Consider the following 23,530-nt stretch of genomic DNA (forward strand, 5'->3'; position numbering starts at 1 on the left):
TGAGCCATAAGGCTTCCTGCCTCCAAGTGAGGAGCTCTCTGATAAAAGGTTGGAGGATACTATAGAGGGCGCTGCTGAAGGAGAGGGTTGAGGTGGAGTAAGAACCATCTACCAGAGGCAAGCATCCAGAGAGGTGAACTCTGATTGAGTTCTGTAAGAAAGAATCAGTAAGCACCAATTTTCCTACCCAACACACAAACGTGTAGCTCAGACTTTATTTTTTCAAAACCTTACTTTTAAAATGGGTTCTTAAATACTTTAACTCCCCCTTCTAGCCCTCCACCCACCAGAGGTAGTGGAAAAGAAAGGTTATGAGGATACAGGGGAGTTGGACCTGTTTAGAAATAGTTCTTTGGAGCAAATCCCATCTGCGTTGTCAGGAACTCAGCAGTTCAGTTCACAGGAATCAGCAGAGGCTGCTCCATCCACTTGAAAACATTTCACGAATATACTAGCAGTCCAGCTCAGTGGTGTCAGGATAGCAAACACAAGTCCTCACACAGATGAGACTCACCATGTGAGTCTGTTTTAGCAAAACTCCATGTGAGTCTGTATCAGATGACATCACTATGCCCATCAGCCTGAGTCCGAGGAAGTGACAAGAAGCAGAAGTTTTTTGGTGCATTTCTGTCAATGGAGTCACAACAAACAGAGCTCAGTAACACACTGTCAGATGAGCCAATACATGGGTGTCGTTTAGTAAAGAGTCCTTCATCAAACATCCATTCACGTGCTTGCTTTAGCAAAACATCCTTTCACCCATGTCTGTTTCAGGAAAACATCCTGTGATATAACTGACTTTCCTGAAAAACCATAAGTCTCCACAAACACTGGCCTTTGCTACGGACAGTCTTTTCTCATCTTCCCACCCTGGAGGACTCACCAGAGAGGTGAACTCTGACTGAGTTCTGTAAGAAAGAATGAGTAAGCACCAATTTTCCTACCCAACACACAAATGTGTAGCTTAGAATTTTTTTCAAAACCTTACTTTTAAAATGGGTTCTTAAATACTTTAACTCCCTCTTCTAGCCCTCCACCCACCAGAGGTAGTGGAAAAGAAAGGCTATGAGGATACAGGGGAGGTGGCATGGAGGGGTGCTGCTTTCTGGCTTGCTCCTCTTGGCTTTGCTCAGTCTGTTTTCTCGTAGAACCCAAAACCACCAGACCAGGGATGGCACCACCTACAATGGGCTGGGCTTTTCAGTTTCAATGACTAATTAAGAAAATACCCTACAGACTTACCTGCAGCCTGATCTTATGGAGGCATTTTCTCAAATGAGGTTTTCTCCTCTCTGAAGATTCGAGCTTGTGTCAAGTTGACATAAAAATGGCCAGTATATGGGGACTTGCTAGGCGGCATAAATAATGACAAGGAGGCTTCTATAATAGTTGAAAGCTCAGGCCTTTGACTTGGACAGTCTCCTGGCTACTCTAAACTTAACCTAACTAGCCAGTGACCCACCATATGGCTAGCTCTATACCTTTCTCTGCTCCCTCCATGTCCTTCTTGAATCTCCCACCTCTGCTTGAATCTCCCCTTAAATCATTCTCTGCCTGCAAGTTCTGCCCTCCATTTTCTTCTCTGACTATTGGCTGTCAGATCTTTATTGGGACTAATCAGCATCGAGACAATCTCTGGTACATTTCTAGATTGCCTCTAGGTATAGAGAGCTGTCTGAGCTTCAGCTATCTGAGCAGGTGTGGAAGGACAAGTATTTACAAACATAAGGCTGGTGATGGGCCATAGAAATGACAAAACCAATTCCTCCCAGCATTTAGTCCTTTGCCCTACAGAATTAACAATTGAAAACACAGAGACACACCATTACACAATGTGAAAAAAATATTATCCCAACAAGCTAGGATAGGTATCAAGATGCTATGATGAAACCAACCTAATATAACGAGAAATAAACCTGCTAGCAAGCTTAATACCATCTGCAATCTTAATAATGTAATTATCCTAACATAGCTGACATAGCCATGTAACATGCTCATGAGCTGAGAACACAGATAGACTTGCCTTGCATGCTTAGGGCCCTAGATTTGACTTCAAGCACTACCAAAGCAAGCAAGCCAACAAACAAACACCTACTAGTTCAAGACTTTTTTTGTAGTAAGAAATCAAAAGAAAGTCATAAATCCTAAGTTCTGACTGTTATAAAAAGGACATATTTTGGGGAGTGTGGGATATTATCCTATCTCTCATATTTACTAAACTGCGATTCTTCTTCTTCTTTTTTTTAAATTTATTCATTTTACAAACTAATATCGCACTTTCTGTCCTCCCAGGACCCCATCACACAAGTCCTCCCTCCCCCTATTCATTCTACCTTTTCCTTATCTTTTGAAAAGAGGAAGGTGTAACATCCCCCCCCCATATCAAGGCACTGAGTGACTAGGTGGATCCTCTCCCACTGAGGCCAGACAAGGCATTCATTTAGGGGCACGGGATCCACAGGCAGGCAGGCAACAGACTCAAGGACAGCCTTTGTTCCTGTTTTGGGGGACCTGTATGAAGATCAAGCTGTTCATCTACTACATATGTGCAGGGGCCAAAGTCCAGCCTGTGCTTGCTCTTTTGTTGGTGGTTCTGTCTCTGGGAGTCCCTGAAGGTACAGGTTAGTTGAGTCTGTTGGTCTTCCTGTGGAGTCCCTGTATTCTTTGAGTCCCTCAATCCTTCTCTTAACTCTTCCGTAAGCCTCCCTGAGCTCCATCTCATGTTTGTGTATGAGTCTCTACATCTTTTTCCATTGTCTGCTGTCTGGAGCCTCTCAGAGGACAGTTATACTAGCTTCCTGTCTGCAAGCATAACAAAGTATCATTAATAGTGTGAGGGACTGGTTCTTGCTCATGGGATGGGTCTCATGTTGGGCCAGTTATTGTTGGACATTCCTACAGTCTCTGCTCCATCTTTGTCCCTGCATATTTTGTAGGCAGGACACATTTTGAGTCGAAGGCTTTTGGGTGGATGGCTATCCTTATCTCTCCAGAGGGAGTCCTGCCTGGCTATAGGAAGTGACCACTTCAGGATCCATATCCCTCACTGCTAGAAATCTCAGCTAGAGTTGCACCCATTAGACCCTCTGGGGCTGCCCCCTATCCCAGGTCTCTGGCATGTTCTAAAGATTGGCCACTCCCATTTCTGATCTCCTTCTCTCTCCCCTGCTCTCCACATATATGATCTCTACCTACCAGCCCTCTCCCCTTCCCATCCCCTTTTCCAACCAGTTCCCTCCTTCCATTAATGTCCAATATCTATTTTGTTTCCCCTTCTGAAAAAGATTCAACCATCCTTCCTTGGACCCTCCTTGTTATTTGACTTCTTTGGGTCTGTTGGTTATAGATAGCATGGTTATCCTATACTCTATGGCTAACATCCACTTATAAGTGAGTACATATTATGCATGTCCTTTTGTGTCTGGGTTACCTCACTTAGGATGATATTTTAAAGTTCTATCCATTTGCGTGAGAAATTCTTGATATTCTTGTTTTTAATGGGTGAGTAGTAGTCCACGTGTAAATGAGCCACATTTTCTGTCTCCATTCTTTAGTTGAGGGAATCTGGGTTGTTTTCAGTTTCTATTTATTATGAATAAAACTGCTGAGCATAGTTGAGCAAATGTCCTTGTGGGATGGTGGCACATCTTCTGGGTACATGCTCAGGTGTGGTATAGCTGGTTCTTGAGGTAGAACTATTCCCAATTTTCTGAGCAACTGCCAAGTTGACTTCCAGAGTGGTTGTACAAGTTTGTCCTCCCCCAGCAGTGTAGGAGTATTTCTCTTGCTCCACAACCTTGTCAGCATGTGTTGTTCTTTGAGTTTTTGATCTTAGCCATTCTGATAGGTGTAAGGTGGAATCTCAGAGTTGTTTTGATTTGCATTTCCCTGATGACTAAGGATGTTGAACATTTCTTTAGGTGTTTTTCAGCCATTCAAGATTCCTTTGTTGAAAATTCTCTATTAAGCTCTGTACCTCATATTTTAATTAGGTTATTTGGATTATTGGTATCTGACTTCTTGAGTTCTTCTAAGGATCAACCTCAGCTTGGAGAGGGTTCTGAGGAAGGAGAGTGTTCACCACCAACCAAAAAAATGACTAAAAGTCAAATCATGGGTACAAGCTGATTAGCCTTGTAATCTGCTCAAGATGGCTCCCTAGACAGCTCTCTGTAGATAGCTCTTGGATCTGTAGTATGCTCAAGACAGCTTTCTGCATGAGACAGTTTCCTCTGCCTGAGACAGCTCTCTTTTGCTCTCTTGAAGGAAAAAGATTGTAAAAGACCTGTATTTGCTCTCCAAGCAGTTCTCTCTGGGTAGCTGCTAGAAAAAAATTCTAAAAGAACTCTGTTTTCTCTCCAGACAGCTCATCCAGGTTGCTTAGCTCTTGCAGACCAAAGCCCAGTCTTTCATTTGCATATCAATTCAGTCATTTTCTTGAGGTTCTTTTTTGGTTATCCCACGAGTCAGCATTTTATGACTGTAGCAACTTGATTCTAATAAAAGAACAGCAAATTCTTAAAAAACAAAATAAAACAAAACATGGCAAATGAATTCAGATATCTGCTTGCTATAAGTAAAGACAATAAGCTAGCTGGGTGGGATCCCCACCACTCCTGGGCTTCAACTAGCTCTGTCCCAAGCTAACCCTGAATTCAGGAATCTGCCTGAGTAGTCCAAACAATAAACTTAGCTGGTGGGATCTTGCCATGAAATCACCACTCTCTAAATCTTGTTATTTCCTTCCTTAATATCTTTCTGACAAGGTGGCTCACACTGCAGCAGCCTCTGTTTATTAGGTCCATGAAGCCCCCTTCATGGAATTCATATTGCATCCTTATATTTTGCATAGTTGAGAATATATTGAACTCATGTTGCCAAACTCATTCTATGAGACAGTTTTATTCATATCCTTCACCTGTTTGACTATATTTTCTTGTATTTCTTTATGTTTATTTGCTTCCTCTTTTAATGCTTTTGCTTGCTTGAATGTATTTTCATGTATTTCCTTAAGGAATTTATTCATTTCTTCTTTAAAGACTTTTATTACCTTCATTAGATTGAATTTAAAATCCTCTTCTTGTGCTTCAGTTTCATTAGGATATCCAGGGTTTGTTGTAGAAAGATAGCTGCACACAACTCACCTCTGTAGGCTGTCCCAGATGGATCAATTGGGATAGTGGGCAACTCTTACTGGAATGGGATTGGTTGGGCAGGGTTCCAAGATCATTAGTTTTGGGGTTCTTGAAGGTTTCCACGGGGAAGTAGGATTCTCTTGGTTTCCCACAAGACTCCTCTGGACCAAAGAGTGAGTCCAGAGCTAGACAATGTAGCTCAGGGGACCATGTGCCACCCCCTGAGATTGTTCTTTAGAGGTGAAAACGACCAAAAGACTTTGTGTTATTGGAGAGTGACTAGACACAAAGATATCACATTATATCCATCAGGTTGACTACTACCAAAACCAACCAAGAAATAGAAGACAACATGTTGGCAAAGTTTTAGAGAAAATGGAGCATTGGTCCATTGTTAGTAGCATTGTAAAATGTGTGAGAATATAGAAAGAAGCATGGAGTTTCCTTTAAAAACTTGAGCCGGGTATGGTGGCATATGCCTTTAATCCCAGCACTAGGGAGGTAGAGGCAGGCGGATTTGTATGTTCAAGGCCAGCCTGGTCTACAGAGTGAGTTCCAGGACAGCCAGGGCTACACAGAGAAACCCTGTCTCAAAAAAACCAAAACCAAAACCAAAACCAAAACCAAAACCAAAACCAAAACAAAAACAAAAACAAAAACAAAAATTATTGTGCCCCAGTGGAACCATTGTGGTACGCTAGTTAGTTTTTCAGGCTGGTGAGATGGCTTGCCAGGTAAGACTACTCTTTCAAAGGTCCCGAGTTCAAATCCCAGCAACCACATGGTAGCTCACAACCATCTGTAACAAAAATCTGATGCCCTCATCTGGAGTGTCTGAAGACAGCTACAGTGTCTAAATAAATAAATAAATAAATAAATAAATAAATAAATAAATCTTAGAACTGCCAAAATGATTTAGCAATTTCAATTCTGGACATAGATCCAAAAGAGTCAGAAGCAGAACATTAAAAAAAATCTCAGCAAACTCTCCACTGAAGCATTATTCCCCATAGACAAGAGATTTAGTATTCCCTGCAGGCTCATGTACTGGAATACTTGGATGCCAGTTGGTGGGGTATTGTGTAACCCCTGAGATGTGGATCTGACTGAGGGAAATAGTCACTGGGAGAAGGGTGCCGGTTGCAAAAAGCACACGTTTCATCTCAAGAGGAATATCAGATAGTTTAGTCTGGAGCAAAATATGATTGAACAACCTGGGGGCACAGACTTAGGTTACCCCAAAAGCCATGTACCAATGTGGCAACAGTTTCATGATTTCTATGGTAAGAAAATAAAATCATAAATTAAGGCAATTTTCTAATACATTGGTGGGAATGCTGGATAGGTGGCTACAGTAAAGTGGGGGGACCCCTCTATCTGATGATAATCTTACCCTTTGGGTTGGTGGAAGCTAGGGGACTATTAGTATATTCTAAAAGGGTTTTAATCTTATAGTCATGGGCTACTAGGTCAACCACAGAGGTAGGTGATGCGTGGCTCTGAAGAGGGCATAAAATAGTCTAAGATAAGTTTTCCCTAGATTTGAAACATTCCAGCTCTTCATTCCCATGAAGATTCTACCAGTCAGTCACCATTATAGAATCCTTATCACAGGTGCAGCTTTAACTTCAGGTCACAGGACCTTACAGTTTGTAGTTTAATATTACTTCCTGATCCACCGAGATGTAAACAAGTATTTACAGTGATGAGCTGCCCCTGGGCCATGCCCACCCTGCCATGATGCACTCTACCCTCAAACCAAGAGGCAAAGAAAATGTGTGTCCTTTACATTGCTTCTTGTCAGGTGTGTCACCACAGAAACCAGACACTAGGAAGTGAGTTCCTGATGTCATTACTTGACAGGTGGTTTATAGACATTAGGAAGAGCTCTGTGGGAGAAATAGAAAGAGTTGGCCTTGTAGGCTAGAGCAGCCCTAAAGGTCAATGTGCTGTTCTAGTGGGAGATTTAAGGTTGAGACTGTCAACCAGGTTCATGAAGTTTCAGAAAGACTCTAACAGGAACTGGGGTAGTGGTCAATTATGTTACAGTTGGCATAGAGTCTGCCTGCATTCTAAAAATTTGAGTGAGACTAAATGTTAAAATATTTACATTTAATTTAAATTTAAAATATTTAAAATATAAAAATAAAATAATTTGTTTAGTGAGGAAAATTTCAAGGCAGTGTATCACCTGGGCTATAGAATGGTTACTGCCTACTGTATTTACCCAGGTTTACAGTGAGGGAAGGTGAGAAGACAGGCAAAATGTGTAATTTGGAGAGAAGGACTATAAACTGGTTGAAGTTGTGACACTAATATGAAGTTTGATGTGCAAAGGGCCCCGACGCTTGTTAACTTTGGGGACAGAGCAGGTGTAGGTAAAGTACATGCAATTGTTAAAAGATTAGCAACATTAAAGAGATAACCTCCGACTTTGCACAAGGACAACAGGAAAGGTGCTTTGAGGGCAAGAACCCACTCATGGAAAGCTCCAGAATATAGCAGTGTAAATTCATTTGCAATGAGAGCGCGTCTAACAATGACAGAGCCTCAAGGGAGCCCTGTTGAAAAATGGCTGCTTAACTAAGTAAGTGTCTTTTTAGTTCAGTTATGAAGTCACAGAAAGGCTGTGGTAGTTGTTCAAGGGGGACAGGCCGCATCTTGAGCTGACAGCAGCTGGGTACCATCTGCATGGTACTGATGTTGCAAGGTTCAAAATGCCCGAGTGAGGGAGTCATGAAAGCTTGCAACACGGTTACAGGAGGCCACTGGAGCCAAGCAATGCGTAGCAGGGTGTCGTGAGCGTGCTGTGTCACAAACAGAGGTAAACGTATTTATGTCTTTCTAAAACACTTTATTGAATAATAACAAATCCACAAGCAGTGGTTTCACTGGTAGTCATCTGTCAGATAGCTCCGCTTTCCTTAATGACCCTGGCCAAGGCAAACAGGCCATTCCAACATAATTACTAACTCTTAGCTGATACATTAAAAATAAGTTTATAACTTACTAAAGATATAAGTCATATGTAACATATCTCTATCTACCTCTATCCCTATATCTATATATTTATTACAGGCTAGCTACCAAGAGTTAAGGTGGCAAACTCTTGACAAACCAGAGTTGGGAGACAGCTGGGAAGTCATAGGAGTCTGTAGGGTGAGATAACAAAGGACCCTGAGCCCTCTGGACAGGCACTGAAGTCATGGTTGGATTTGACTGCAGGGTCATGGTTGAGCTGTAGAGTTGAGTTCCACTGCAGAGTCTAAAAGGCAAGACTGGGTCCAGATGAATGGATGAGCAATTGCACTGGATGGCAGCGCAAGATGGATCAATAAGAGGATGGTAGATGGCAACTTGAGTAATCTGTGGCAAAGTGGGGACCAGGCTGAATCGAAGGCATTGGGACTTCAGGAATTCTTCACCCATTAGACCCTCGATGCACCTACGGAGTGGTCAGATGATAGGTTGGTGGGGACCATCACCATCACAGTGCCAGGTGTTCTCTTTAAAGGGCATAGATGAGGGAGCCACGTGCTTTCTCAGACTGGTATCTTTGGTTTGGTTTTTCTGATATGATTTTAATTTGCTTATAGGAATCTACATACAGTCCCAGTTCACTCTAACAAGTTTATAGAGAGGACCTTCTCTATACCCAGGAGTAAGTAATTTATCATCTGTGTTGTGTAGTCAGGGTTAAGCAGATGGTGCTGTTCATACTTCCAGCCAGGCACAGAGTCATCTTACATCTGCAAACAGAATCTAAAGCTTCTTGTAAAAAGAAGTCTCTCAGCCCGGCAGTGAGGTGAACACCTTTAATCCCAGCACCAGTGGGTCTCTGAGTTCGAGGCCAGCCTGGTCTACAGAGCAAGTTCCAGGACAACTAAGGCCACATAAAGAAACCCTGTCTTAAAAAATCCAAACAAACCAAAACCCAAAACCTACCTCTCACCCTCCAGAAGGCAAGACACAATCTGAAAACAACAACAACCATGACAACAGAAACCCCTAACAACATTATGAACAAACCAGTACCCAGGAGCACTTGACTCTATCTGCATATGTATCAAAAGATGGCCTAGTCGGCCATCAATGGAAAGAGTGGCCCATTGGACTTGCAAACTTTATATGCAGGGGAATGCCAGGGCCAAAAATTGGGAGTGTGTGGGTAGGGGAGTGTGTGTGTGTGGGGGGGAGGGTATGGGGTACTTTTGGGTTAGCATTGGAAATGTAAATGAGGAAAATACCTAATAAAAATTATTAAAAAAAAAGAAACACCTAACACATTCCTTTACACACTAACACCAGGCCATATTCTCTTCATGGGATATCCGAGTCTGCTGTGCATGAAGCTGTAAAGGTGAAGCCTATATTACAATGGAGATCAGAAATCCAGGAAGTTTGCCAAGGCAAGCTGTAGTCACTGGGTGGAAATGGCCCACGAGAGGAACTACAATGGCTTCAGGCAAAAGAGCTGGAGGGCCAGGGCTAATCAAGCCCTAGTCTAAGGAGCTGCAACAGCTGGTGTAGGCCCTCATTAGCATGAGCAAACAACCAGGAGCCTGTAAGTAAGCAATTAAAGATAAAAAACAATTTCCTGATGTGAAGGAGCTTCTATGGAGGAAGCCTGATAAAGAAGGGGAGAGATGGGATGGAAGAAACCTAATTAGCAATCCAAAGAGCAGCTTGTGGATGCTTCCAGAACACAGGGGGAAATGCTAAGGTGATGGCTACACCTGAGAAGGTGGCATGTCCAGGGATGTCCCGTGGACCAAAAGCCTGGGTGAGGGGGAAGGGCTGAAGTAGGGTGGCTGGAGACGTCTCAGACAGATCAAGACCATCAAGAATTGCATCATTCATTCCAACAAAAAGAAGGCAAGCATCATCCACTTAATAGATGGGGTGAGTGGCTCAGACATGGGGAGAGTGAGGAACCCTGACAGTGACAGGGAGCTGGCCCTGGGATGCAGACAGATCAGAGCTATCTCTGTATCTTCTCTGCAGGAGGAACTTGCCAGCTGATGGGGTGTGTGGTACCTCCTAGGTTGCCCGTGCTCCAGCAGATGGCTCCATATCCAGAATCAACTGGATTCAGTGAGATATGAATATGGGAGGGGCATGTGCTCGAAGTCAGGGGAAGCTGTAGGAGGACAACAGTCAGCATGGATCTGGGCTCCTGCTTCCTTAAGTGTTTCATAAAAAAAGACTAAAGAAGCATCTGGGAATATTCGCTTTTTCATTGTAAAGGAAAAAAAAAAAGCCTTCAGAAGCACCTAAGTGGATTTAGCTCCTCTGAGTCTTTTACCTTTTTCTTGAGTTCGATCATGACAATCAAATGACTGCATGATGGGCAAGGGCATGGATTTACCCCATCCAATCAAGCCTCTGCATAAGGTCCCAGAGAAACAATCCACGCAATGCGCAGTACAAGGACCGTCCAGCAGAGGGAAGCATAGGCCCTGGTATGGGCATTCATAGTGTCCTGGCCACTGTCCTGATTTGTTAGTTGTTTAGGTATAAACAGAGGCACAAGGTAGCCAGACACAAAACAGAAAACAAGACTGATCCACTTCTGACCTCCAGTGCCACCCACAAAGTAAACAGAAGGCACACAGACAATTGACCAAAAGTCTGAAAGAGCCTTGAAGAGAAGTCCCTGGGGCAAGCCACATCCAGAGACCTATCTATGCTCCTGCCCCTGGACTGGGGTGGGTGGGGGTGGAGTGGGAGGGGTGAGAAGGGGGGAGGGGGGGAGGAGGAGGGTTGGGAGTTGGGGGGATTTCCTTGTGAAAGCAATACTTATTTAAGGTGGTACCTATGGGTGTGGAACACAGAGGGAGCAGGAAGATAGGATTTCTTCTGGGTGACTATGAGGAAGAGGTGGTGGTGGTGGTGGGAGCACACAGTGTGCTCTGTTCTCGACAGGGATGGCAGTTATAGTGCTGACTAAGAGGAACCAACCTGAAGGACTGGAATTTGCAAAGCAGTGAGGTGCTCTCTGCTACTGGGGGCTGGGAGAGTATCTGTGTTCCACGAAGGCATGGAACATAGAAGAGCATCCCCAGTGATTTGCAGAAACTGGGCTGTTTAAATAAAAATAAAAGAATAAAGAAGAAAAGGAGGAAGAGGAGGAGGACGAGAGAGGAGGAAGAGGGAGGAAGAGGAAAGGAAGGAGGAGGAAGAGGAGAGGGAGGAAGAGGAGGAGGAGGAGGAGAAGGAGGAAGAGGAGGAGGAGGAGAAGAAGAAGAAGAAGAAGAAGAAGAAGAAGAAGAAGAAGAAGAAGAAGAAGAAGAAGAAGAAGAAGAAGAAGAAGAAGAAGAAGAAGAAGACGACGACGACAGAGGGAGGGGAAAGGGAGGAGAGAGACTGTGGGGGAGAAACAGAAGATTCCAGAGCTCATTTCTTAAAGCAAGCAGTAGTTTTTGTGCGCCAGAGATGTGTGGTGGGATCAAGAGTTGGCTCCTCGAGTAATGGGGCTTGCTATGTAAGCCTGGCACCATGAATCTCATTCTAGGAGCCTTAATTCCACAAAACTTATCCTCTGCTCTCCATAATACTCATCCTCTGACCTACATACGCACCCTTTGGCCCATGAGTCCTTTTGTAACAGTGCGGGTTGCCTATGCATAGTTATGTCTGTATATGGGTGTTTTGTTTTGCTTGCATGTATAGTTGTGTTCCAAGATCATGAGTGGTGCTCCCCGAGGCTAGAAGAAGTCATTGGATCTCCTTGAGCTTGAGTTAAAAGATCATTTTGAGCCACCATGTGGATGCTGGGAATCAAAACCTGGGTCCTCTGGAAGAGCAGCCAGTGCTCCTTAACCTTTGAGCCGTCTGGGAAGAGCCTGGATTTCTAGAAACAACCCTGATTCATAAGCTGGAGATTTTCAGTGTAGGGTGAGCAATATTCTCGAACACAGATTCTCAGCAGTGGCGATACTGTCCTCAGTGGTCAAACATTATATTTTTATAGGAGGGGGGAAAGATGAATAACACCACACACATAGTCCAGTTCATGCATGTCTATGTATAAGTAGTCTTAAGCTATCATGAGAAGGTTGTGGTGAGAAAAGAAATATCCAAAGGGCTCTTTAGGGCAGTGGAAGTCTGGCTTAGAGCAGCCTGGCTGCTCTGACTGTGGGTCCCTGCTGGCTGCATCTTGAGACCCACAGTGCCCCATCCTTAACTTGTGTGGTTCTTCGTGCTGTGCTGGGCCTCTTTATACCACTTGTTTTTGATGCCTCTTTGCTGATCTCTAAAAGAAAGAAGAAGAAAGAAACACTGTTCTTTGTCCGTGGACACTCCGTGAGGAGTCTCCCAACCCTCGAAGGGCCTCACATACTTCAGAGCTGAGGATTGCAGACTCCAAGTTGCCTCCTCTCCCGAGGGTGGGAAAGTGGAAAGTTCAGTATAGAAAGAACACTTCTGTCACGTCTCCAAATTACATAGTTGTCCCAAGAATATGTATGTGCCTGTGTTGCTAGCTCACAATATAGTTCAACACTTTCCAAATGTCTGAGACATTATAAAGTCTTATATGAGTAGAAGACCTGTCCAAGATGGAGAGCCAGATGTGGAGGGTCACACGTTGAAACTGAGTACTTGGTAGGCAGAGGCAAGTGTATCTTATCTTTCTGAATTTGAAGCCAGGCTGATTTACATAGTGAGTTTGAAGCCAGCTAGGGGTACATAACAAACAAACAAACAAACCAAACCACTGTATCAAAAAAAAAAAAAAAAAAACAAGAAAGAAAGAAAGAAAGAAAGAAAGAAAGAAAGAAAGAAAGAAAGAAAGAAAGAAAGAAAGAAGATCAAAGAGATTGGACACAAAGAGATCTACCCGCCTTTGCCTCCTAAGTGCTGGGATTATAGGCACAGGCTACCACATGCAGCTGGCATAACAGTTTATTTTAGCAGAGAACAACAGTACCAGAGATAAGGATTCAGAGTCTAGCTGAGAGATGATGGGGCTGGTTAAGAGCATGCAGTGCCCTTGCAAAGGACTGGAGTTCCATGTGCTGCGAGATCCTCTCCCCATCCTCTGCCACAACCACAGTCAGGTGCGTGAGTTCAGATGCAGCTCTAAGCATCTACCTGTTTCTCACAGAGCCCGACATCACTGAGAACTGCAGGAGCTTGCATGGACACCCGTCTTCTAAGTTTGTTTTTGCTTCAGAAATAATTTTCTCTCACATGCTTCCTTGACCAAATTATTTCACTTTAAACAAAGATTTTATTTTAAATTATGTTTTTTTTAAATTATGAATAATGGAGAAACAGGTAGACATAAACAACACAGACGTACACCTTGGGAAGTTTTTAGTAATCTTTACGATTGTTAAATCTAAAGGGTTGACACCCTCTGCCTTAGGTCTCAACTGAGGTGACCTGTGGCTGTTTCTTTATCAAAAACTCCTTGGCCATTCCTTGCCTCTCTTTGCCCCTCGCCTGTTCTCTCTGAAAATCTCTCTGCTAACACGGAGGTCATGTATCCCTCGACCCCTGCACCAGCTCTGAGAGATTTGCCCAGGCTGAGCCTTTCCAATGGCAGGTGCCACACCTCATCCTTGCTCTCAGTGTCTTGGTCACCTCCTTCACGTTCGTAGATGAGTCATCTTTCCACAAAGTCCTCCTGCTCACCGCCTTGAGCTTCTCTTGAACTCCATGTCCAGGTGAGGGCACTCCTGCTGAGACAACTCATGTGTGGTTGAAATGGAGGTTCCTGGAACACTCCTTCCTTCCTACATAGGCTCCCGATCCCAGCCCCCCTTCCAGGTGAATGTACCTCACTTTTGCTGCTTTATCTTATGTGCACCATGCTTTCTCCCCCCACATCACCATAAGTTCCCACCCCAGGGAGCTCTTATAAGAATTAACCAGGTAGCTGGGCAGTGCTGGTGCACACATTTAATCCTGGCTCTTGAGAGGCAGAGGCAGGCAGGTATCTGTGAGTTTTGATTCCTTGAGGCCAGCCTGGTTTACAGAGCTAGTTCCAGGACATCCAAGGGCACACAAAGAAAAACCAAACCAAACCAAAAACCAAACCAACCAAACAAACGAAGATTTAACCAAATAAATAAATATGGAGGGATTCGGGATCAGGGCAGATTCTGATTCCTGTTTCTAAGACTCGTAAACCATGAGGCACAGGCCTGGGATTCTTCAGGCAGTGAGGAAGGGACTTCCATGTAGCACCCATGTTCAGACAGGCAACACCCGAAGGCCACTGGGCACCTCTAAAGCATCGCAGGGACAGCCCTATGCCTGTCGTGAAGACAGCTTCTGGGCGAGGGGTGGCAGAGGCCCAGAGGCTCTGCAGTGGACAGGACTGGTGGATGGATGAGTGGCCTTCACTGAGGAGGGGAGGACACAGCACTTTTTCCTCTCGGGACTTTGGAAGCTGCCTCCCCAAGGACAGCTGCATCCACTGGCATGAGAACACCTTTCTGAAGCTTTTCTGGGGGCTTTTTCTCTGAACTGCCTGTCAGGGCTAGGACCCAGGCTCTTCTGTACCTTATCTCAAAGTAGCAAAGTTTATTTACTCTCCCTTTAGTTAGGAAGGATGGTTTCCATCCTAGTGTGCATAAATAAAGAGGAAACCTGACACTCTGCACCCTTCACCTTGGGCTGTGTAACCTCAGAACAGGATTCCAACATGTTCCAGTTCACCATTTACTCAGTGGCAAAACAGGTCTGGTGAAATTTAAAGCCAGTTCGCTGTGCTGACCAGAACTCCTGTGTGCCTGCCTATCCAGTGAGTTCAGAACGAACTCCATCAGATCTACAGCCTTTGCTGAAGCATCCTCCTGTACCCCCTTGCTGGAGTCTCCTCCAGCATCCCCTTACCCATCATCTCATCTTGACGGGGCTTTTTTTTCTGCAGTCTTCTTTTGGAATTTGACCAGTTCGGACGTTTTTTTCTTCTTGCTAAGAACAAAAGAAAACAAAGTCTTTTATAGTCACATAGAGCTGTCATTCTTTTTTATTTAAAGAATTCAACTATGTTTTTGTCTGTTAATTGTGCACTTGCACGTGTGTATATGTGTATGTTTTAACTCCGAGTTATCTCTCTGATCTCAACCCTAACCTTTTTAAATGATCAGCTGGGAAGGAAGAAGAGATCAGAGTTTTGAACTAGAAGGAGCAAGCTTCAAGGACAAGTGTTAAAATGAGAATTCTTTGAATCAGTTCTTGGGAAATTAAGCTAGGGAACAGACAATGGTAGAGCCTAAGGATGACTTCTGGGCATGAGAACCCAAGAATTTGTGAATGGAAAACAAGAACCAGACGTGAGGAGATAAAGACTTGAGCAGCTGGAGTATTGGATCGTTTGCCTGCTATCCCAGCACTTGAAAGCATCCAGGACCATGGAAAGAACTGAGGTGGGAGAAAACGGACTTGGAAGGCTTCCAGGAAGCAATGGGGAAACCAATGGATGACAGTATCAGAAAGGTCACAGTGTTTTTATCATTATTATCATTATCATAATTATGATATTTATCAGTATGTGGAGGTTGGGCATATGTTCCATGGTACACATGGAGAGGCCAAGAAACAACTTGTGAGTTGGGTCTGTTCTTCCACCATATGGGTTGCAGGGATCAAATTCAGGTCACCAGGCTTGGTGGCAAGGACCTCGAGGTAGTGAGCCATTTGACAGACCAATGACACATTTTAATTGACTGGTGACATCTCAGAGTAGAAGATGGGAGAGCGCCAAAGGCGAGGTGGGAAGAGGTTAGAGAAGCACAGCCCTGAAGAGGAAGCTTCCCCAGGCAGGACAAGTGAGGAGAAACTGAAAAAGTGCATCCTGCTGGCAACACAGGAAGTGACTTGGCTGCCAGTGACCCTCAGATGGCAAGTGAGGAGTGAAACCCCAGCTCTTGGCCCTCAGAGCTGCATTTCAAAATGCCCAAGCAAAAGGAACAGGAACCACACCCAAGTTCTGCAGCAACAGTCTACACCAGAACTGATTGACTGTGCCTGCTGCAAGGGAGAGTCCTCTAGAGGTAGGGGAGCCAGAAAGCTGAAGCTACAGGGAGCCAGTGGGAACAACAGAGGCTGTTCTCTACCTGAGACCTGCTGATTTTATGTTCATTCGACAACGTGCCAGCACCTTGGTTCTAAAAGTCCACTTTGTTTTCACACTCTCAGTTGACACATGCTTCTCTCTCGAGTGTCTGGGCCCAACCTGGGCTCCCCTTGTGATTTCTCTACTCTTCAAAGAAGAAAACTGAAGTAGTAGAGTAGTCACTCTGCTGAATGACAAATTCTGCATTTTTACCATTGCATATGTCTGCAAGCCTCAGACAGAGCTGGCTCCTGTCTAAAGAAACTCATCCTTCATACTGTGTTTCATAGCATGAAAATCAGGTTCTGGCTGAGCAGTTATCTCTGTGTTACTTGGCCTATGTGTAAGCTCCTGACGACATGAGCCATATGTGTTTCCTATATCCCCCCTGTGCTTGGCATGACATAGTCTCTCATTAAATTATATGTCAACTATCAATGAAAATATGAATGAATGGATGAGCTGGGCGTGTTGGCGCACACCTTTAATCCCAGCACTTGGGAGGCAGAGGCAGGCGGATTTCTGAGTTTGAGGCCAGCCTGGTCTACAAAGTGAGTTCCAGGATAGCCAGGGCTACACAGAGAAACCCTGTCTTGGAAAAACCAAAAAAAAAAAAAAAAAAAAAAAGAAAAAGATGTGAACAGAATGCCTGCTCCAGCAATCACACCTGAGATCAAATGGAGCCATTCTCTTTCCACATCTACATTACTTCTCATTTCCCACCTTTAATTTACTACAGGTAGTCATAAAGAAAGATTTAACGTTCTTATCTTCCACGAGGAAGAATAAAACTGTGCTTTGAAAACAGTCAAAGGAAACCTTTGCTGATGTTACCAATTCCCAACCCTTCCCATTTAGCCATCGACTACCTGCTTGCTAACCATACATCTGAAATCTGCCCAATCAGAAGCGGTGGTACAAATTTTAAATCCAGCCAATCAGCAGTAGTCACCTTCCAACTGCTTGGATGATTGTTTCAGGGTAGCCTGTGCCTAACCACTTCTGCTTTGCAAAGTCTACAGACCCTGAAATACCTGCTTCTCGAAGTTCTAGACACAACCAATTGTGGCCTTTTCTGTAGAAGCCATATGCTTTGAGTGCAGTGTCTCCTCCCACCCCTACCAGGGCCTTCACTCAACAAGCTTTCAGCTTCAGGTATGGGAGTGGTAGTCTCCAGCTTCCATATATGCTGTTATCCATAAGATCATCTGAAGGCTTGCTGGGAGTGTCCTACAGATGCAAATTCCAGACTGCTTGTGCACAATTCAGATAGTGTTCCTGAACCACCACACCAAGTGACTCAGTCTCAACTGGAACTTGTTTCATTGTGCTTTTATTTCTGAGTCAGGTTAGTTAAAGATGCGTGTAGAAATCAACATAGAGAAATTTCTGTCTTAATTTGTAGGTACAGTATGTAGCAAATATTCTGTCTCTATGTTTATTCTTGCTACATTCAATCTCGGGAACTTTTAAAAAGTGATTTCCCTTGTTTCTGCCCCTGATTCGCCCATCTTTCTGAATAGCAGAAAATAACGGAACAAAACAGACAGATGGACGTGAAGGTCTGACAAGTTCCCAAGCCAAGTCAGCCTCACAAATTAATGAATGTGGACCCACCCACCAGACAGAAGCCAAAGTACAAAGAACCTTGGTCCTACTCTACCATGGAACGTTCACAAAGGCACATGATGGCTTGCCAGTCTGAGAATAAGTCATTTTTCTCACTGTGGATATAAGCTTGAGTCAACTACTATCAGGTCATTGATGTCCCCCTAATAGCCCGTGCTTCTCTTGAGAGCCTGGTAGTCCACCCATGGCAACACACTGTTCACACTGAGAACCACACATCCTTCTTCCATTCATCATGGGGTTGCTGTCTCAAAGCCAGTCTCCCACGGCAGAACCCAGGCTCCTCCTTGTGTTCTCACAACCACTCTGCGTTTTGTACTTAATAATCAGCAGGACTTAACTAATGGTTCCACTTCACAATGGAATTCCGGGGTGGGGGGCTTTACATGTTTGTCAAGTAGCTCTATATAACAAGGGAGGAGGTTCTCTAGTGGCTCCACTTCCCCACCAGTACTTGTCATTCTACACTATTCTCGGGGAAATGTTGCTTTCTTTGACAAAGCCCCTCAACTGTGAAGTTGAGATCTTTTTGAAAATGGAACTTCCGGATTATGTGGTCACAGATGTATTTCAGAGGTCCTGAAAGACTCATCTATGCTTGTCTCTATAATCAATCATTCTAAGCCACCAGGACCTGACTAGATGTGATAAAAGCCCTTGTCCCTTCCCTGGAATGCCTCGCCTAATCACAGTAGCTTCTCCCATCTCTCCTAAGCTCATTATCTTAGTACTTTCATGTTCTACTTTTGCTTGATGAGCAATGTAATGTTATATGCTTGAGAAGATCAGTGCCTCATCTAGACGTTTATTTTCTATGGGGTGTCAAGCTCTAGAGCACCACTGGGTATGTCAACCCCATCCAGGGTGGGCTCCTCACTCAGGAGTAGTTGATCACACAAACTTTGTGGTTTTGGGGGGTGGAGGCTTCTCTTGTTTGAGTATTTTTTTTTGTTCTTTCGGTTTGTTTTGATTTTTTAAGAGAGAGCAAGAGACACACAAATACAGGCAAGAGACAGAATTTGGAGAGGATCTGGGATGAGTTGGTGATGGGAAAAGAATACTATCAAAACCCATTGTATAGCATTATATTACACCAGTAATTTATTAAAATACTATAACTTCCCTTTTCTCTCCCTATCCACAGACACAATTCTCTCAAACCATTGATTGATAACCCTTACTTAGTGAAGTAGGATTAGGAGTTTAGATTCAGTGTCCTCTAACAGAAAAGACATTTCAATACAGACACTACTTAATTGTCTCTCTTGTAAGCTTCAAATGATGTACTTCCCAAAAGAGAAACCAAAAATGGAATGTTCCTGTACTGGATATGGGGAGATGGCTTAGTGTAGATCTTCCATTGATCTTCCAGAGGACCTTAGTTTGGTTCCCAGCACCAGTATCAGATGGATCACAACCACCTGCAACTCTACTCTGGTTACAACATCCTCTCCTGGCCTCTAGGATTTCCTCATATGCACATGCACAAACCACACTTAGACACACATACATACACAGAATTAAAAACAAATCTTTAAAAGTTCCTATACTACTAAGGAAATACATTATTCTATGATTCCATAAAGAAGCAGCAACCAGAATAATCCTAATTAATCATTAAGTTTAATGATTAATCAACCAGCAATGAACTTCTACAAGCCAACTGATGATTTGTATAGTCATACTTCTGGACAGTCACCAATCAGGAACAGCCACATTCTACTTGCCTACTAGAAATCAACCAGCAGCCCCCCCACACAAACATAGCCACTTATGAAGATCCACCAATTGGCTCAGTTCAATTCTTGCACATATCCTCTACAATTCTGAGAGAATTGGACTCACAAGCATAGTTCATCATTAGTTTAAAATAACTTGGTTAGTACCAGTTAAAAATGGTACTTGGGAAGGTCTTTGCATCTCTCGCTAGCATTAGATTTTCTCTCCCTGGAATCTGCTGTCTTCTTCATCATCCACCTTTACCTCTGTAGTACATACTACATTTTACATGGCCTCTGTGTTAATATTTCCTAGCTCTGTTCTTCTGGGGCTCCCCACTCTTATGTAATACTACATTCTACATTCACATGCTTTCTAATTCTCTGAGATATTTTTTTCTTCTTCTTCTTCTCTTCCTAAGCATTCCTATTTGGTAAGTAAAACTTCTTTACAATGGGCCCTTGCAGGCTCCCTTAAGTGTCAGAAGACCCTTGAACGTCCATGTTGGGTTCAGACCACAAGAACCTAACCATCTGTCTCAGAGAACATGGAGCCCATGTTGAATCATCTGGAAACTTGATCTCTGATCTCCTTGTCCTTTTCAAGTTCTGAAACATGCCAGCATCTTACTCACTTCTATGTACCTAGAGCCTTAAATTTGTAACAATTTCCCCTGACTAAGTCTTAAGAGCTTTAGGAATGAAGGGATGACATATGTATCAAAGAATGCATAGAAAGTATATGGTCCAGATTACATGAAGTATATGGGTCAAATAGTTTTGGATTTTATTGAATTGTATCAGACAAATGATACAATAGTTCCCTTTAAGAATTTTGACAGGTTCTTGGAAAAAAGATAAGAAAAAAATGATTAATCAACATTACTTGGTTTCCATGGAGATCAAGAAATTAGAACACGAAATTGTCCTATAGTTTCAATATATTACGACCTTAGTGACCGTGAAAAGACAAAAGCAATGAGTGTTCTCCCACCCAGCAGATTCCTAAAAAAGTGACCTGTGAGCACCTAATAAATTATATTCTTTCATGATGTTCTCAAGACTTTTTACCACCCTGAAATTACCCAGAATGCCATAGGCAAATAAAAGAACAGCCAGTGCATGACCGTCTCTTCATGGTGATGTGCATACAGAGCAATCACAGCAGGAAAACCCAGCTCAAAATTCAGCCTCCACAACCCTGCAGACCACACCGTGCTCCCCTCACTCACCTGCTTCTTGTCTCAGGGATGAGGGCAGGTCATCCTGGGGCTCTTGTTCATCACACGTTTGTTCACAAGAACTACTTCCCTCTATAGGAAACAATTACTCAGTTGACTCAGAATAGCCAAGGAAAATGGCCGCAGGAGAGTGGCCTCTGACAAACAGAAAGTTATAAGGGGGCTTAGTGTCTCCTGCATTGAATGGCCATGTTTTGAGACTCTGAAGAGGAGCCTGATAAGGCTTCTTCTCTGTCACCAAAGGATTGACCACCCATCTGTTCCTTCATTACACATCTCATTCCCCATTATTTTGATCCTTGGTTCTGCCTCTATGACTTCGCCTGAGTATGTAAAGAACAGGGTCAAATGGGAAAAGGGGTGGGTTCTTTCTCTCTAGCAGACTCACAAATGAAGACTCACCTCCTCCATTGCATTGTGGGAGGCTAAGCATCTCCTCTGCTTGTTCATCATTCGTTTTGGATGCTGAAGAGAAACAAGAAGTCAATCAACCATGCAGAGGGACCAGATAATACCTCAGTGTGCTCAAGTGGAACCAGGAAGTTCAGGGAATATAAGAAAATCAGGGGACTGGAGAGATGACTCAGAGGTTAAGAGCACTGACTGCTCTCACATAGGTCCTGAGTTCAATTCCCAGCAACCACATGGTGGATCACAACCATCTGTAATGGGATCTGATGCACACTCTACTGGTGTGTGTCTGAAGACAGCTACAGTGTACTCATATAAAGAAAATCAGGAGTACAAGGAATCCAAATGACAACATTGACTGTGTATCACAAATAGTCAGAAGACCAAGACACAGTACTTCTCCAGTAACCAACACTTTGACATGAATAAAGGACCCACATATTCTACCCATAAGCATTAGGTTGTTCGAAGCTACAATCACAAGTATTTCTCCCTATTTCCCACAACAGGCAATAGATCAAAGAAGAACCAAGAAACCAAAATAACTAAGAAAGTTTCATACACTGTTCTCTAGGACAAGAGAGGCAGACAGGAAGTTGCAGTATTCAGGGAGGAAAGGAGCCAATGCTGCTGACACCAGGAAGTTGCTGAACTCATGGAGAGAGGAAACTTTGCCAACTGCATTTCCCTGAGTGTCTGGTTGAGTTCTAGAGAGTACGTTTGATGGGGAAAGATGAAATGAGAAAAGGCATTTGAGATCAAGGGCTGTTTGTTTAGTCTTAAGATGAAATAAGAGATCTGATTTGTGGGACTGAAAAGATGGCTCCGCAGTTAAGAGCACTTTTTGCTCTTCCAGGGGATCCAGAGTCAATTCCCAGCACCACGTGGCAGCTCACAATGCTCTGCAGTTTGGGTTCCCAAAACTGTGACACCCTACTGGGACTTCTTTGGATGCCAGGAAAGCATGTGGTGTATAAATTTATACTTGCAAGTAAAATGGTCATATACATAAAATAAAATAAATTGGAATTAGGGAGATCTGATTTGCCTTTTCTGTTGGAAAAAAAAAATGGACAGATGTAGTAAGTAGAAGATGGTTTTACATTAGGGAGGAGCAGTCGGTATCAACCCTGCTTCAGAATGGAGAAATAGTGTCCCGGGCTGAAACAGAGATACCAGCAGAGGAGACAGGTCCTCTGTCAACTCAGATATAATATGGAATTGTGCCAGTGCCTCATAATGAAGTTTTTGAAGCATCCAGATAGAGAAGTCTGTGGAGGAGGTGAAGGAAGATAGCCAGGCCTGCAGATGAGGAAGCTGACAGGTATGAAGTTCATGTTTGGGGATCATTAACTTACAGATGGGAACAGATAAGAATGACTGGGAGAGACTGATTGTCCCTGCATGTTTTCCAATGCCACTTTGAGAGTTGGGGGCACCACAGTCTGAAAACCCACAGCTGATGTAATCGCCTTGGGCCAGAAATTGCTTTCAGCTCCTAGCTCCTTCCCTCCAAAGTCTCAAACTGTTTCCTCCCTTCCCAGAAGATAAGATTTGCTCTCAACTTATTGTTATTTTTACTGTTGTTGTTGCTGCTGCTTGTTGATATATTCATTTTGGGGTGGGAGAGTTTCTCACATACCATGACACACATGTAGAGGTCAGAAGAAAACTTACAGGAATCAGCCCTCTCCTGTATAAATGTGAGTCCCAGGGAGCAGACTTAGGCCAACAGGCTTGGCAGCAAGTGTCATTTAACTGGCTTCCTACTGATTTTTAATTCCCTCTTCTTCACTTTTTTTCTCTGTGTGTAGGGCTCATGAGTGTTTACACTGTCTATTAGCATCTCTGTTTTATGTAATCTTCTCCACATATTCTACTCTGCACCTCGTGGTGTAAGTGAGCCTAGCCCTTTCCCCCATAGCACTCATTTCCCCAGCTCAGTCCGGTCTCTTTGGTAAGCTTGCTGTTCCTGGTTTTCCCACGAAGTTGAATCTAAATGTCTCCTCTTCTCCCTTTCTGTGTGTTCTGCTCATCATCCTTTCCTATCATAGATGTCTCTGTTCACTGTGGATAAAGAGGACATCCCCTTCCCAGGTTCTCCTCAGAAGTCTTTCCCAGGCTCAGCTTCCATTTTATTCATCATGTCCACACTCCTGTCCCAACCATGGAAAAGTGGCTGAAGGGGACCAGTGCTCTTTGGTAGTGTACCCCAAATGCTGACATTAGGACTCCATGTCTAGTTAGGTGAAACACTGTCACTCATAACTCAATATCCTTGGATGCATCTAGAGTTCTCAGCTTCCTTCTCTTGGTGTATGGTCT

General features: G+C 43.6%; 2 protein-coding genes across 16 annotated transcripts in view; both read right to left on the reverse strand.

The window, feature by feature from the left end:
- Gm38510 (predicted gene, 38510) overlaps positions 1 to 23,530 on the reverse strand; it is a 153,815-nt gene that overhangs the window by 78,117 nt on the left and 52,168 nt on the right. The gene's annotated exons all lie outside the window — the stretch shown is intronic.
- C130026I21Rik (RIKEN cDNA C130026I21 gene) overlaps positions 7,969 to 23,530 on the reverse strand; it is a 41,598-nt gene continuing 26,036 nt past the window's right edge. For 6 of the 14 annotated variants that reach the window (XM_030255714.1, XM_030255713.1, XM_017321880.2 and 3 more), the window contains 5 exons: positions 21,197 to 21,259; positions 20,786 to 20,866; positions 14,982 to 15,062; positions 13,696 to 13,822; positions 7,972 to 8,580 (listed from right to left, as the gene is read on the reverse strand). In XM_030255714.1, the coding sequence (XP_030111574.1) occupies positions 8,229 to 8,580; positions 13,696 to 13,822; positions 14,982 to 15,062; positions 20,786 to 20,866; positions 21,197 to 21,259 (704 nt within the window). In that variant the 3' untranslated portion in view covers positions 7,972 to 8,228. Of the gene's footprint in view, positions 8,581 to 11,438; positions 12,391 to 13,026; positions 13,823 to 14,981; positions 15,063 to 20,785; positions 20,867 to 21,196; positions 21,260 to 23,530 lie in introns of those variants that run through there. The other 8 variants (XM_030255715.1, XM_017321879.2, XM_030255716.1 and 5 more) reach the window with 5 other exon arrangements.

This window comes from Mus musculus, chromosome 1, assembly GCF_000001635.26.
Source record: "Mus musculus strain C57BL/6J chromosome 1, GRCm38.p6 C57BL/6J".
NCBI classification, from domain to species: Eukaryota; Metazoa; Chordata; class Mammalia; order Rodentia; family Muridae; genus Mus; species Mus musculus.